The 14,911-nt window shown below is 43.3% G+C and overlaps 3 protein-coding genes across 6 annotated transcripts; 1 reads left to right on the forward strand and 2 right to left on the reverse strand.

Annotated features, from left to right (window-relative positions):
* The first annotated feature begins 567 nt into the window (after nt 1-567).
* Nucleotides 568-2,672, forward strand: LOC109780296 (GTP-binding protein YPTM1). The gene is made up of 8 exons (XM_020338887.3): nt 568-837; nt 965-1,037; nt 1,168-1,215; nt 1,326-1,373; nt 1,601-1,672; nt 1,764-1,919; nt 2,093-2,196; nt 2,293-2,672. Exons 1-8 carry the CDS (start codon nt 824-826, stop codon nt 2,396-2,398), a joined length of 621 nt encoding a protein of 206 aa, XP_020194476.1. The 5' UTR covers nt 568-823; the 3' UTR covers nt 2,399-2,672.
* Nucleotides 2,666-9,672, reverse strand: LOC109780297 (MADS-box transcription factor 26). Of its 3 annotated transcripts, none has more exons than XR_002236985.4 (8): nt 4,804-9,672; nt 4,627-4,708; nt 4,304-4,365; nt 3,811-3,913; nt 3,685-3,726; nt 3,531-3,572; nt 3,050-3,282; nt 2,666-2,965 (listed from the first exon to the last, which is right to left on the reverse strand). XR_002236985.4 is itself a non-coding variant. In XM_020338888.4 (7 exons), the coding sequence occupies exons 1-7, from the start codon at nt 4,983-4,985 to the stop codon at nt 3,187-3,189; spliced, it is 609 nt and encodes a 202-aa protein (XP_020194477.1). In that variant the 5' UTR covers nt 4,986-9,672; the 3' UTR covers nt 2,666-3,186. The 3 variants fall into 3 exon arrangements, 1 of the variants encoding a protein (XP_020194477.1); XR_002236984.4 differs by having other exon boundaries at nt 2,666-2,981; XM_020338888.4 differs by having other exon boundaries at nt 2,666-3,282.
* Nucleotides 9,673-9,894: 222 nt separating this feature from the next.
* LOC109780293 (putative 12-oxophytodienoate reductase 11) lies at nt 9,895-12,877 on the reverse strand. 2 transcript variants are annotated; one of them, XM_073508666.1, is made up of 6 exons: nt 12,815-12,877; nt 12,597-12,667; nt 11,641-11,781; nt 11,386-11,516; nt 10,943-11,119; nt 9,895-10,679 (listed from the first exon to the last, which is right to left on the reverse strand). In XM_073508666.1, the coding sequence occupies exons 1-6, from the start codon at nt 12,875-12,877 to the stop codon at nt 10,087-10,089; spliced, it is 1,176 nt and encodes a 391-aa protein (XP_073364767.1). In that variant the 3' UTR covers nt 9,895-10,086. The 2 variants fall into 2 exon arrangements, with proteins under 2 accessions (XP_073364767.1, XP_020194474.1); XM_020338885.4 differs by having other exon boundaries at nt 12,597-12,824.
* Nucleotides 12,878-14,911: the final 2,034 nt, after the last annotated feature.

Here is a 14,911-nt window from a genome sequence, read left to right on the forward strand (position 1 = left end):
TTGAGTGGATTGTACTCTTTTTCCCTTGAGTGAGTTTTCCTAATGTTTCTCACACGAGGTTTTTGACGAGGCAATTCGTGCAATACAACAACGTATACTGTGTGCTCTTTCTCCACATTTTTTCCCACTGGGTTTTTCGAAGTTTTGAGGCATGGATATACGGATAATTACCCAAGGGGGAGTGTTGGGAAACCGGGTCACCCGGAGGGGTGGCGGCGGCCGCGTGCAAAACGCACGGGCCGGCCCCTCCCGTTTCCCCTCTTTTGTTAAGTGGGTACTTATCCCTTGACCACCTACCCCTATATAAAGCAACGAGGAGCCATCATTGTAACACCTGATCATTGATTAATAAAGCTGGTCTCCTCCATCTCCCTGTGTCACTTTTACTTTCGCATACTTCGACTACTTCGATTACTTCGTCTACGACGCTCGCTCTCGCTCCGCAACCTCGGACCGGACTCGCCGGCGGAGTTGCGGAACAGGTCTGAGCAGGCACGCGACGCGCCCGTGATGGATGCTTTTGTCATCATCATCATGAATCCTAAAGAAAGGGGGGAGTCAACTCAATCAGGGTCATGTGCAGGGAGGGGAGGGGAGCAGTTCCACGTCATGATCCTGCCTGCGTGCGTGGGGATCGATGATGGAAAAACAAAAAATAAGTGCACTGGGAGATCAGTTTGCACGAGTGCACTCTAGAGTTATAACCTTTTTCTGCCCTCGAGAAGCCTCTCCCTTCTCCACCTCTAGCCCACAGGCCAAATCTCTCCGTCTCTGATTTCCTGCTCCGTTCGTCGTCTTCTTCCTTTGGGGAGGAGGAGGAAGCATGGGCAACGAGTTGTGAGTTCCTCCCGTCTCTATTTTCGCGCCTGGTTTTGTTTCCGTGTATGTACATCTCCCGTTAATTGCCTGGCTGTTCTGCTCTGACGCGCTGCAAAATGCTGCTCTTGTCCTGACCTGGGTGCAGCGACTACCTGTTCAAGCTCCTCTTGATAGGCGACTCCTCGGTCGGCAAGTCCTGCTTCCTCCTCCGTTTCTCCGTGAGTTTCTTACTACTACTGCTCCTTGGCAATGTGGGTGGATGGACTGACCAATGGCGTCATCATCCTTCTCAAGATCACACATAATGGCATGGTCCTGATTTTCTTGTGATTTTTCTTCTTCCTCCAGGACGATTCGTATGTGGACAGCTACATTAGCACCATCGGCGTTGACTTTGTGAGTGGCTTCTCCTCGCATTGCAGCTGTGTTCTTGATGATTCTCTCGCTAGTTGTTTCCATCCTACGTCTGCTTCTTCTCTGATCCATTGATTGATGCACGTGTACAGAAAATCCGCACTCTCGAGATGGATGGGAAGACCATCAAATTGCAGATTGTAAGTGATTAATCCCTACTCTTCTTCACAAGTTTGCCTCTTCTTCAAAGTTTGCTATCACGTAAGGAGGCAAACTTTTGTGTATTGGAAATGAACTGATTACCATGAAATTCCTGCATCACAAACATACAAACTGCATTCTACTGCCGGTGGAAACAATTGCACAAAGCAGAAACTGTAATGCTCGCAATCTCATCTGATATCAGTACCTCTTGCATTTACAACAGTGGGACACAGCAGGGCAGGAGCGGTTCAGAACCATCACAAGCAGCTACTACCGAGGAGCTCACGGGATCATCGTAAGTCTCATCTGCCCAACTGTAAACAACAACAAAAACTGCAACTTTTACCCACCACAGTTCAGCAAACTTTTGGTTTCGCTGTATCCAGATTGTCTATGACATCACGGACATGGAGAGCTTCAACAATGTCAAGCAATGGCTGAGCGAGATCGACAAGTACGCTAACGACAGTGTGCGCAAGCTACTTGTCGGTAACAAGTGTGATCTGGCTGAGAGCAGGGTCGTCGATACTGCCGTAGCACAGGTCACAGTTCCGACTACCCTTTTGCATTTGGGATACTGACTCATAAACTAGGCTCTGTCTGTATACTTGTAGCACGGGAATTCGTCGTGTTCCTGTGGAAAATGAATCAATTCCTCGTATGCTGATGTTGATATTGTTTTGTTGAGCTAAATGGGCAATGCAAATCAGTGCAGGCATATGCTGATGAGATGGGTATTCCTTTCCTAGAAACAAGTGCTAAAGAGTCCATCAATGTCGAAGAGGCCTTTCTGGCAATGTCTGCAGCAATCAAGAAGAGGTAGAAGAGCAAATGAGCTTTCACATTATTATGTTCAGTTTTTGTTTTTGTTTTTGGAATGCTTATGCTGATGAAACTTGTGTGTCTGATCCACAGCAAAGCTGGAGGCCTGGAGAGGAAGGCATCCAATCTGGTCCAGATGAAAGGCCAGCCAATTCAGAAGCAGCAGCACAAGCAGAAGAGCAGCTGCTGTTCAACATGACTCAAGATCGGACTCGAGGGAGGGTAAAGCATCCCAGCGGCACAGCTACCTTCCAGGAATCAGGATGAAAATGGCATCTGCCAAATGTGAACCTCTTTCTTCCTTGCCTTTCGGAACACTTTTTTAGCTAGCTGCAAACTGTATCAGTAAGCGAGTTCGCATGTTCGTATCGATCTTTCAGTGGAGCAACATATGTCGAAATCATGTCAGGAAACTCTGTGATTTCGATGGTTCTCTAATCAGCACAGCAACCAGAGTTATAACATGTCAGCCATATTGCAATCTGCTAACTGGACAATCTGAAAGACAGTGAATTTACATATGCAAAAACTTGTACAGATACATATACAGAAACAGATGCAGATGCAGATTTTGTTTGTACTTTTTTTACATCATGAAGTGGAACTAGGAGACAAATCACACAAGGCTATGAGACGTCCTTGCAAGGTCGCCTTGTCGAACTCAAATCGGAACTAGGAGATAACTTGGATAGGTCGGTCATTCGGGCTACACGAGTACTCCTCTCGATGGTTAGCTGGAGGGTGAACTGCGGTAACATCATGCAATCTGCGAACAGTCCAATCTGAAAGAGGATGAGTCTACATATGACAATCTGAAAGAGGATGAGTCTACATATGAAAAAGCATGTACATCGACAGATGCTGATCTTCTTTCTCCTTTTTACAACATGAAGTGGCACACATAAGGTTATGTGAGTTCCATAAAGGGTAGCCTTGTTGAACTCAAACCCGAACTGGCGAGATAGCTTGATAGGTTGGTTGTTTAGGCTAGAAGTAGTATCCACCCTCCATGGTTCGCTGGAAGGGAAATTGTGGCATCATCATGTTGCTGCCGGTGTCCAGAATCCCGCTCTGCTCAATTATCTGCAGAAACAAGATCAAGATATTAAAAATAATGTTGGTCAATTATCCGGAAATATGTAGGCCCATTGTTATAAAATATAAAAGACTGGCAATAAGGTTTTCTACTACTCCTATGGTCGATTCCCGTTTTTTTACCGTGATCTGGTCGATTCTGAATGTTAAAACTGATCTGAACGCTATAAAATCAAAAGGTATCATCTCAAATAGTGCAGTTTCTTTGAAATGGATTTGGGTATAGAGTATAGTACCCTTTCTTGAAGTATATCATTGGCAGCCTTCAGTATGCCTTCCTGCAAAAAATAAGCACAAAAAGACACTGGTGAAGGGAATTGCTGTGCTCATCTTTCTACAAGTAAGTTCAAAAAATCTTTTTAGAGGAATAAAATTTCGTGTGGAGCCAACCTTGGTCTTGAGCATCTCAATCTCCCTAGATATGATCTGCATCTGCTCAGCAGAAAGGGGCAGTATATTAAAAATAATCATTTCTGAAAAGATTTTGGTTTGCGCGGAGTAGGAGATATAGCTTACTTTTGTATAGCGGATATTGTGTACCCAAATTTCAAGGTTACTCTCCAGGGCTTGCAGCTCATTGAGATTCATGTGGTTTATATCATTCTCTCCATACATGTACCTGCATGGATGTGCTTACTTCTATCAATCAGTCTTGTGCCCAATACTATACTTCTATCTTGCACCTCCATAGTATTTGGAATCTTTCTAATGGAATCTTGCCAATTTAATATGGACCATCAGCCTGTATTACTAAACCACGTGCTGCTGCTTCTCATTTTATTATATTTTATAACACCTCCTAAAAAACTAACAATTTGATGCCAATAGTAAACGGTTGGTGTATCACGAAAGATGATTGTCCTTTTTAATGGACTCTTTCGAATCAGCATAGCACAAAGGGTAGGTATGTCGTCATTGAAGCATAAGTTAACGAAGTTATGCCAGTTGCTAAGACAGAAGACATGAAATTGCTTCACCGTTTACATATAAATATAACACAGCTGATTACCTTAAGCCCTTTTGAAGCAAGTCAATTTCTTGCCTTAAGAGTAGTACCTCTTGCTGTATTACCTGCAATGAGAGAAGAATGCCAGCACCTCAATAGAACTAGATGTAGAAGTAACTTTGCATATTAGTAATTATGTCGAAGATAATGTAACTCAAGATTCATGCGCGCTGATGAACAAATCGGGGGCAGTGCGCCAAACCAAAGGTCTCTTACTAAATGAACATGCAGTATTTAATACAAATAATGTATTTCGAATGCATAGCTTTGAAGTGCTATTTGTCAATTGTCATTATGAGATAAACCATGTGATTTCTTCTCCTGACCTCGGGTTTGTTCTGCTCGCTACTTTCACCATGTGCTTCTGTGTTGCTACCCTTGTACCTCTCAATTAAGCCTTGCATGTTCCTAATACATCTCAGACATAAAACATATGAACAAATTAAAACATATATATTTTCTGGAGTTGGCTTTAAATCACTTAACAAGAGAGAGATGCATACCCGTTGGTAGCTAGCTCATAAACCTTTCCATGAGGAGAAAACACCATGACACCGATATCAGCATCACATAAAACGGACAACTCCTTTGCCTTCTTCAGAAGGCCCATTCGCCGCTTGCAGAAGGTGACCTGCCTGTGCACTGGGTTTTCTATCCTTCTCATCTGAACCTTACCACGAGCCATTACTATTCTTCAGTCTACCTTCTGGTTTGTGCACACAACCTCCCACTAGTTTGGACTAGCTTCTGAGGTTGTTGCAACTGGACTCTGGATCCTCCTCTCGCACTTGAGGCAAATGGTGATTTAGACCTGTCATGGATGTGAGCATTTTATTGTGGCTCCTGAGGACAAAGAATAATTGGTAGGCCAGTCCTTGCAGGTTGTGGAAGAGTCAAACAACACATCGCTGTTGCAATTCACAAAGTAGCCTAAATAGCTACCTTGTACAAGGGCATATGTTACAGCTTGTTCAAAGTGTATTGAATTCCTTGTAATATATAAAATCCATGTTGCTTGTACTGCCCCATGCTAGATAATCAAGTGGCCCATGATTACAATGAATATTTAGTGAGGAATATGTCTGATGTAAAGGCATTTACACTTTACACTGTTAAGGCTTTGTTCTAGTTTGAAAGGTCAGAATAACATTTTAAACTCTAGTATTCTACAATTTCCTTTCTTGTACGCTCATATTCACGATGCCGCCATCTGACTAAAGAATGATAAAAATAGGAATGACACACGATATATTCTACAATCCTCTGAAGAGTTTTAAAAGAAATGCGTACCGTACAATTCGAAGTGTGAAGCCAACACTACATGTTACTGTTAAGTGTCATGCAACCTATTTTGTTTTGTTCACTTGGTTTTCATGACTCTGTCTTTTATAGAATTCCAACACCAACCAAAAGAGTCTGGTACTCCATCCTATCTGCTAGTTTACTTGGAACAATTGAAAATAATGTCCAATTAAAAGAAGTACCTGCTGATAATCTTTTTTTTTCGAAAAGGAGGAAGACCCCCGGCCTCTGCATCTGGACGATGCGTACGGCCAATTTATTAATTATTAACACAAGACCTTACAAAGTCGTACAACAGTAAGACCAAAGCCACCATCTTCGCAACCTCTGTCGCTACTCCTATCTAACTGATGAAGGGGCGCTGATAGTCTGGGCCTAATACCAAACAGACCTCACAGTCGGACCTAACATCTAAGACCTGAGGTCCCAACCAGGACGCCTGCCGGGTATGGGCACCCACCAGTCCGGCGTGCTCTTCAACCAGGACCCCTGCCGGGTATGAGGCCGCCGCAGCCACGTACCATCAATCCATCTTCAGAGCTGTACTGTTGCATGAACCGTGCCAGGTCTCTCTGCCATCGACGCCGCCACGACGCCAGACAGCGCCACCATCCTGCGCTCGTCCATCATCACACGCCCACCGGCGAAACCCCCACTGCTCCATGCCGCTGAGAATCGCCGTTGTCAACGTGCTAGATGCCACGCCGCTCCTCCGACGCGAACACCAAAAACAAGAAACGCCCTAAAGATACAAGGGGCACTCTGCACAACATGAAGCCGCCGCGAGCAGCTGCAGAGAACCAGCCGGCGGCCAAAGCCCCCACCTTCATGAGCCCACACCCGAGTCCTAGCTCCCCAGGCAACGCCTCCAAGGAGGAGATGACGCCCATGGCGCCACCGCTGCCCAATCCAGGCCGGATTTTGGGTTTTCACCCGGGAGAGGACCGGAGGTGGCAAGAATAAGGACCACGACACCGCCTTCAGGAAGGATGCGTCGCCCAAAGCCGACGCCGCTGTCGAGCCGAACTAGCCGGCCTAGGGTTTCCCCCGGTCCCAATCTGCACCACCATCCCCAGAAGCACCGGAACCAGCAGCATCCACCAGCCTCAAGCGCAAAGGGGAAGGAGCGGGAACGAGGGAGCAACAGGCCTCCAGATCTGGCGAGGACGAAGGCCCCCAAACTACCGCCGCCAAGCGCCGACTCCCCACCACCCGAGCGATCGAGGACGCCGGGCAGAGTCCCTGCGCACACCGTCCAGGGCGCGAACGACGGCGCCAAACCAGCAGGGGCCGCCGCCCCGTGGATCCGGATCTCCGCGAAGGGATGACGAAGGCCCCGCCGCCACCTTCCTTGGCAGCCGCACGACGCATCGGGGGCTCCTCTGGTGGCGACGAGGAGGAGAGGAAGGGGAGGGGAGGCTGCCGGCGGCGGCTAGGGTTAGCCGCCCGTGTCGCCCCTGTTGGAGCGACGCGGGGGCGGGATGACTTCTCTAATCACAGTTAGCTGGTTCTCGTACCATTATGTTCAGTTGAGAAGAGGTTGCTTAGTGCACTTAGTAGATCCAGACATGACATGTCTGCCACTCCAGAAGTAGCAAATACGAGAAGAATAAAGCAAGAAACTTGCAGTAGGAACAAATAACATATTTATACATGCACAACTGGAGCGAAATCTTAATTGACCAAAGTTATGATGGCTAGCTCATATGAAACAATCATGATGGCAGTTCACCAGGACCACCCCTTTCATGAACACTTTAAAATGGCTTTAGATCCAGATTCCAGACCAGTTGTCCTCAAGTATTGTCAAAGTCAAGGTGGTCAGTCACATTAGGCACAACAGTGCAGTATATTGCTATCTCTATCATTCATCAAATCTCGGGAAGTCCAATGAAATCAAGAACTTTAGTTAAGAACCTAAAAATGCATTTTTGAGCATTTCAAAATATGAGCATCCACGGAGGTGAGAGTCGAATGTGGGTGGGCTCGGTGTGATGCCATTAGCCAACTGAACCCGAATCGGTTCTCCAAAATGAAGTATCTTCCTTTATCATCAACTTCTGTGTTGATTGGATCTATTACTTTTTGTTTTTATTTGATATTGTGAATGTTAAGTATCAGGATTCCCTGGCCAAAATAGGTACATCTTATGAAAACATGTTTTGCTTAGCAAGGAAGGTGCCCCTTTGAGTACTGTTAAGACAAGTTGTAACAGTATGAGACACAGCATTTTCGGAAATAGATAGGTTTCATGCATCACTTACATATGAGGGATGAAGAAACAGCGGTGAACCAAGTACATGAATCCTACACGTTATGATTTTTTTTACGACATGGAATTTCATAGAATACTCAAATCGATAAGCAGATAATATACAAGGTAGAAGGGTGACTCTGCCATTATCCAAACTACTCCCTCCGTTCGGAATTACTTGTCGTAGAAATGGATGTATCTAGATGTATTTTAGTTCTAGATACATCCATTTCCGAGACAAGTAATTCCGAACGGAGGGAGTAATTCATTAGGTAATGCCATAGATGTAGACCAGATATAATTAAAATGTAACAACATATAAAAATTAAAAGAAGCATAGAGAATAATTACTCCCCGACAAAGGAACAAATGCAAAGCTGATGATTTTTTGTTTGTCGCTTTTTTCGAGTCTAGCAAATGTTCTTTAGGCTATACCATCCACTGAAGAGGCACAAACCGATGTGGCTATGTTGATAGATATCAGGTAGGAAAGAGTGTCAACTAGCCGCTTCCTTTCAATTGAAGTGTTGAAAAAGAAAGGTGCCACCAGGCTCATCACATGATGCAACAATAGTTAAATTTCAACATAAGTCCAGTGATGTTCCTTTGTTGTATCTTGCTGGAATGCTGTAACTTTGCACAATATCGACCTTTACAAGTTCATATTCTATTACTTCTCAATGAAGATGTATTTTTTAGGCATGCCTGTTCACTTGTACCATGATTGCTGCATATTTAGATTAAAAGAAAGCAAACAGTTGCTAAGTTTTCAGCTCTCTGTCACAGAAAGTTCATTCTGGAACTCCTATCACTAGTTTGATAGGATTTTCAAATATTGCAGTTGCCTCCCTATATCAGTTGAGAAAACAATTTGATTTAGCAAAAACTGGCAGAATCTTCAAGCTAGATATTTTTTAATCTTTCAAATAATAACATTACTTGCATTCTTTACTTTGTGAGAGAGAAGAGAAATCTTAATTGCCTGATCTTAAGAAATTTCTTTACATGAAAGAAAACCGTAAAAGGCATAGCCGAAATTCGTGCTTATCTAGCAATCTCACCTAATATTAGTCTTCACTAACAAAACCATAAATTTGCACTAAATAACAGGCCTCTGAAGAGAATAACTAAGATTTGTTCACGAATAAACAAACAACCAATAAGATTGTGTGCTGTAGTGCATCTGAACCTCACTTTTGATACAGAATGGTATTGAAAGCTCTTCCTTGAACATGATACATCATCCACAAAATGAATGTGACAGCTATAATTCTATTAAAACTACATTAAAAAATCAACACAGGCGATAAAGTTCCAAAGGAAGATTTCTAACATGTCTGTGATGCCAAAGGAACCACAAGTATTGGCCATTACATAGCTTTCATTTTTATATACGTACTAATAATGCTGCTTTTCACTATTCTGTAGGTGGCGATATCAACAATTAAAGCTCAGAATAAGATTCCCTAATCTGTGAGCCTGATATTTACTCGAGACAATGTCAGGTAATATCAGGGATAATCATTCCAAAACATAATTGCACAATTACTTTTACGATAAGCTTGAGAGTGTAGTAGATCCTCTTCTCTTTTTTCACTTAAAGAATTTGAAGGAGACCAAGGTTCAACTTTGTCAGATTAGAACAGAAACTGAAGATCTACATTTAACTGAACAGTGAAATTTAGATCTAACCACTTAAAGGGTTTAAATCATGAAAACCTTGATAAGTTCTAAGTTAAACAACAACTGAAGTTTTCTGTTGCACCAATTTAGCTATTGAATGTATTGGGCTAGGTGCAAAAAATCATAGTTCTGCTGATTTTTTTTTGCAAGCAACCGGCAGGACGCTGCCTTTTCATTAAGAGACAAGAGAAACCAAATTATTTACAAGAGATGGCGTGTTTTTAATGGAAACATGCCAAAACCAAAGTTCTAATGATTATGCTGGATTCACAAGGTAACCTAATAGCATTTTTTTCCAGTTTCCTGCATAATCAGGAATTTCTGTTGCACCAATTTAAGTATTGAGTGTGTGGGATTGGCAAGAAACCAGACTTCTTAATTTACTTTTCAGTTTGCACTTCTTAAATTGCAATGATGATTACATATTTTATCCATACCGCGCCAATACACATGAGCATTGAAATCAATGACCTTATTCCTTTAACATAGTACTGATACATGAGGTAGACGATCTGATGGGGTGGGGATTCATTCCTGAAAGGCCCATCTAGACATCGGACGGCAGAAATGGGTAGTCAGTGTAACCAATAACTGGATCAGAGAGGTAGAAAGTATCTCTTATGTACTTGTTGAGAGGAGCACCTATTTCAAACCTCCGAGGCAAGTCAGGATTGGATAAAAACAAGCGCCCATATGCTACCAAATCAGCATAGCCGTCGGCGATTGCTTTATTTCCATCATCCCTGTCGTATCCCCCAGCTACAATAAATGTTCCCTTAAAAGCATCCCTTATGGGGCGAAGACTATGGGGAGTTTCAAACTTTTCACCAATATTCACCATCCGTGGTTCCACCATGTGACAATAGAGAATTCCAAATTTGTTTAGTGCATGTGCCATGTATAGGCCTAGAGCTTCTGGGTTTGAGTCGGATGCCTCTGAATAGTTCGCAAACGGAGAGAGCCTTATCCCAACCTTATCAGCTCCAACTTCATCGACTACAGCTTGAACTACTTCCAATGCAAAGCGGCAGCGATTCTCTAAGCTCCCACCATATTTGTCAGTGCGATCATTGACTTGGTCCTTTAAGAACTGATCAATCAAATAACCATGAGCTCCATGGATTTCAACACCATCAAATCCTACACACCATACAAGGCATTGAGGTTAGAGATCCCTCTTCTTCAACAGTCAGGGCGATGTCGAAGAATTCAGTAGGTGTCTGTTATGCACTAGGCAGAACATTAACGAGAACAAGTGTATGCTAATTTTCTCCTGATACTAATTTGGTTGAATGAGAAGTCTGCACTTTGTATGATATATAATTTCAGCATAACATTTGGAGCACAAATGTGAGAGATAAAGATTACTAAAGGGGGTTCATTACCAACCAAAAGGTTCTTACCGGCTTCAATTGCATTTCTAGCAGCAGCCCTAAAATCGTTGATCACCAAAGGAATCTCATTAGTCTGTAGCCGCCTAGGAGTTGAGATTGTAGGTACATCTATGCCGTTGGCTCTAACTACAGGTTTGAGTGGCTTATCAGTGCTCGAAATTGGAGCCTGCCCATTAGGCTGAAAAGCTGCATAGAGATAACGAACATGTGTAAGTGAAATACAAGCAGGGCTACAAGGATGACTATGGGGTTCCTAATGTATTTTTATTAATAAAAAAACATGAGGTAACTCATGGTGCCATAAAATGGTGAATAATCGTACAGAATGTTCATAAAAAAATTGAACCAAAAATCTAAAATCCATTTGAGGTATTATTGCTTGCGACATAATTGTGCTTACATTTGGTTTGATGACAATTCAGACAACCTTATATTAGAGTTAGTAAACTTACTGTGATTGGAGACTCTTCCTACATGCCAAATCTGACAGAAAAATATTCCTCCTTCTGCATGAACCCCATTCACGATCGGTTTCCATGCTTCTACTTGCTCCTTTGTCCAAATGCCAGGAGTGTCTTTGTACCTAGCATTCATACAGTGTAACAAGAAACATATCACCTTTAAAGGTAATACAACTGCAAAGAGGAAACTGAAACTATGACTACTAAGATATCAAAAGCCACAGCCTAACGATATGTTGTACACACCCTTGAGCAGTGTCTGAAACTCCAGTGGCCTCAGCAATCAAAAGGCCTCCTTTGGTTGTTCTCTGTTGATAATACAGTATGGCATGAGGCTGAGGAACATTTCCGAAGGATCGCTCCCTTGTCAGTGGTGCGAGAACTACCCTAAACAGAAAAAAGGAAAGACCTCAGGCAAGTGGATCATCAGGTAAAGATGAGTGGCAGAATTCGTTTGACTCCTTTTTCAGGGACAAATCCATAGGCACAGTCGAAGAAATTTCAGGGGCACACTCCTTCCCATATCCCACAGAAATTCATCAGACGAAAAATTGATTGTTGACCACACTTACTAAATGGTGCGTACTCATTGGTATTAAATAACTCCTAAAAGTTCAGGTCTATTGATGGAATAATTGTTCAGTAATGACAGGTGATTTGGGTTAACAAATATCTTCCCACATGTTCATTCAGAAACATCAAAATCTCGGATCGACACTTCTCTTGTAAATAGATACAAAATGCATGCTAATTTTCGTTGTTTGCAGTTTGCAACAACCCTAATAAAAGATTTCAGCATAGGACCTGGTTATGATGCTTCCTTCCTCGATTATCATGGGGGGTTAAAACACCGGGCTAAATTCGGTTCTTGATGGTAAAACAAGATACGAACAACAGGAGGGCAGCAGTATCCAGACAAGAACAGCCTCTGATAAAAAGCAGGAGTGCATAACATCCACATGACAATAAAGATCCTCCGCGAGTCATGTCCGGGATTAGAAAACCCCTCCTTACTGAAAAAACTAGTGCGGTTGGAAGCTTTAGCACCCGAATTGGTTTTCCCTGCTGCAGGAATCGCCCCAAATATAAGACCTAAAAGAATCGATTCGATTCTTGGGCGGTTACTAACAAAAATCGGCGGCTGGTTGGGGTTTTCCGTACCAAGGAAAGAGAGAGTGGGCTCGGAAGAAGAAGAGACGGACCTGTGGGAAAGATCGAACCTTCCCATCTTGTAGGGGGTGAGGAGGGCGGCGCTGCTGGCAGTGTTGCTCATCTTCCTTCGTCTGCTCCTTGCCCCGGCGTACTGCTCTCTACTGTGGGGAAAGAAGACTTTTCAAAAAACTTGGTTCAATGAACCTGCCACGATTGTGGACGCACGTTTTGCTTGCAAGATCACAGTAGAGGAAGAGCTGGCCACACACTTCTTCGAGTTAAGGGAAAAAAAAACTACTACACACTTCTTCGAGGTCACTGCTACAGTCATCCAGATCCAGCGGAGGACCATTTAGCTTTTTTTGAGAGGGGTGAGTACCATTCAGCTTTTTTTAGAAGTACTAGTAAGTTTGCACATGCAATGCACGTCTAGACTAATGCATATTATATTATAGAATATTTGTAGTTTTAAAATAATGTGATGCGTGCTATTTTCAATATCTCATCTTTACAAAATCATCCAGGAGAAGTAGAAGTTTATATATGACGGTATTCTCGACCCAATAATTGTTGATATGGTTTAGAAATATGATAAGAAATACAAGCACAAGGATTAATGTGAAACATGACCAAGTTTGAAAGCACGATCCTTTTCCCCCAGTTTATACTATTTCTCATCTTTTCACCATTCTTTTAATATAGTGAGACAAAACCTATGCACGTCTGAGAGAAGAAACACATTGAAATGTGATTGTTAGTTTTTAAGGTCCTTTGAGTATCAGGTCCTCACGGAAAAATCTATCTTAAAAATTCCCAAAAGCTATCCAAGAGAAAAAGGAATTATCTCACAGAACAAATGAAAAATTGATGTATATGTATCTTATCCATGCCAATTTGACAAAATGATTTACAAAAATACCTTTCTTGTGAACAAAACACTGAAGAATTTGAACATGAACAGCCTGATATAGTACAATAAGAGAAGCGAGAACAATACGATTCACAAAAGTACACTTTCCTATACCTATTCTGTTACGGGTTACCAAAAAACGGAATATACTCTGGTGTAGGATCTTCAAATTGTTGTAAATATGCCCTAGAGGCAATAATAAAATGGTTATTATTATATTTCCTTGTTCATGGTAATTGTCTATTGTTCATGCTATAATTGTGTTATCCAGAAATCGTAATACATGTGTGAATACATAGACCACAATATGTCCCTAGTGAGCCTCTAGTTGACTAGATCGTTGATCAATAGATGGTTACGGTTTCCTGACCGTGGACATTGGATGTCGTTGATAACGGGATCACATCATTAGGAGAATGATGTGATGGACAAGACCCAATCCTAAGCATAGCACAAGATCGTGTAGTTCGTCTGCTAAAGCTTTTCTAATGTCAAGTATCATTTCCTTAGACCATGAGATTGTGCAACTCCCGGATACCGTAGGAATGCTTTGGGTGTGCCAAACGTCACAACGTAACTGAGTGGCTATAAAGGCACACTACGGGTATCTCCAAAAGTGTCTGTTGAGTTGGCACGAATCGAGACTGGGATTTGTCACTCCATGTGACGGAGAGGTATCTCTGGGCCCACTCGGTAAGACATCATCATAATGAGCTCAATGTGACCAAGGAGTTGATCACGGGATGATGTGTTACGGAACGAGTAAAGAGATTTGCCGGTAACGAGATTGAACAAGTTATAGGGATACCGACGATCGAGTCTCGGGCAAGTATCATACCGGTAGACAAAGGGATTTGTGTACGGGATTGATTGAATCCCCGACATCGTGGTTCATCCGATGAGATCATCATGGAACATGTGGGAGCCAACATGGGTATCTAGATCCCGCTGTTGGTTATTGGGCGGAGAGATGTCTCGGTCATGTCTACATGGTCCCCGAACCCGTAGGGTCTACACACTTAAGGTTCGGTGAGGCTAGAGTTGTTATGGGAAATAGTATGTGGTTACCGAATGTTGTTCGGAGTCCCGGATGAGATCCCGGACGTCACGAGGAGTTCCGGAATGGTCCGGAGGTGAAGATTTATATATGGGAAGTCATCATACGGTCATCGGAAGTATTCGGGGGTTTGCCGGTATTGTACCGGGAGCACCGAAGGGGTTCCGGGGGTCCACCGGGAGGGTCCACCTACCCCGGAGGGCCCTATGGGCTGTATGTGGAAGGGAACCAGCCCCTAAGTGGGCTAGGCGCCATTCCCCTTAGGGCCCATGCGCCTAGGGTTTGAGGGAAACCCTAAGGGGGGCGCCCCCCTTGGCTTGGGGGCAAGCCCCCTTCCCTTGGCCGCCCCCCTCTAGATCTCATCTAGAGGGGCCGGCCCCCTTCCCCCTTCGCCCTAT

The sequence above is a fragment of the Aegilops tauschii genome, chromosome 2, assembly GCF_002575655.3.
Source record: "Aegilops tauschii subsp. strangulata cultivar AL8/78 chromosome 2, Aet v6.0, whole genome shotgun sequence".
Classification (NCBI taxonomy): Eukaryota; Viridiplantae; Streptophyta; class Magnoliopsida; order Poales; family Poaceae; genus Aegilops; species Aegilops tauschii.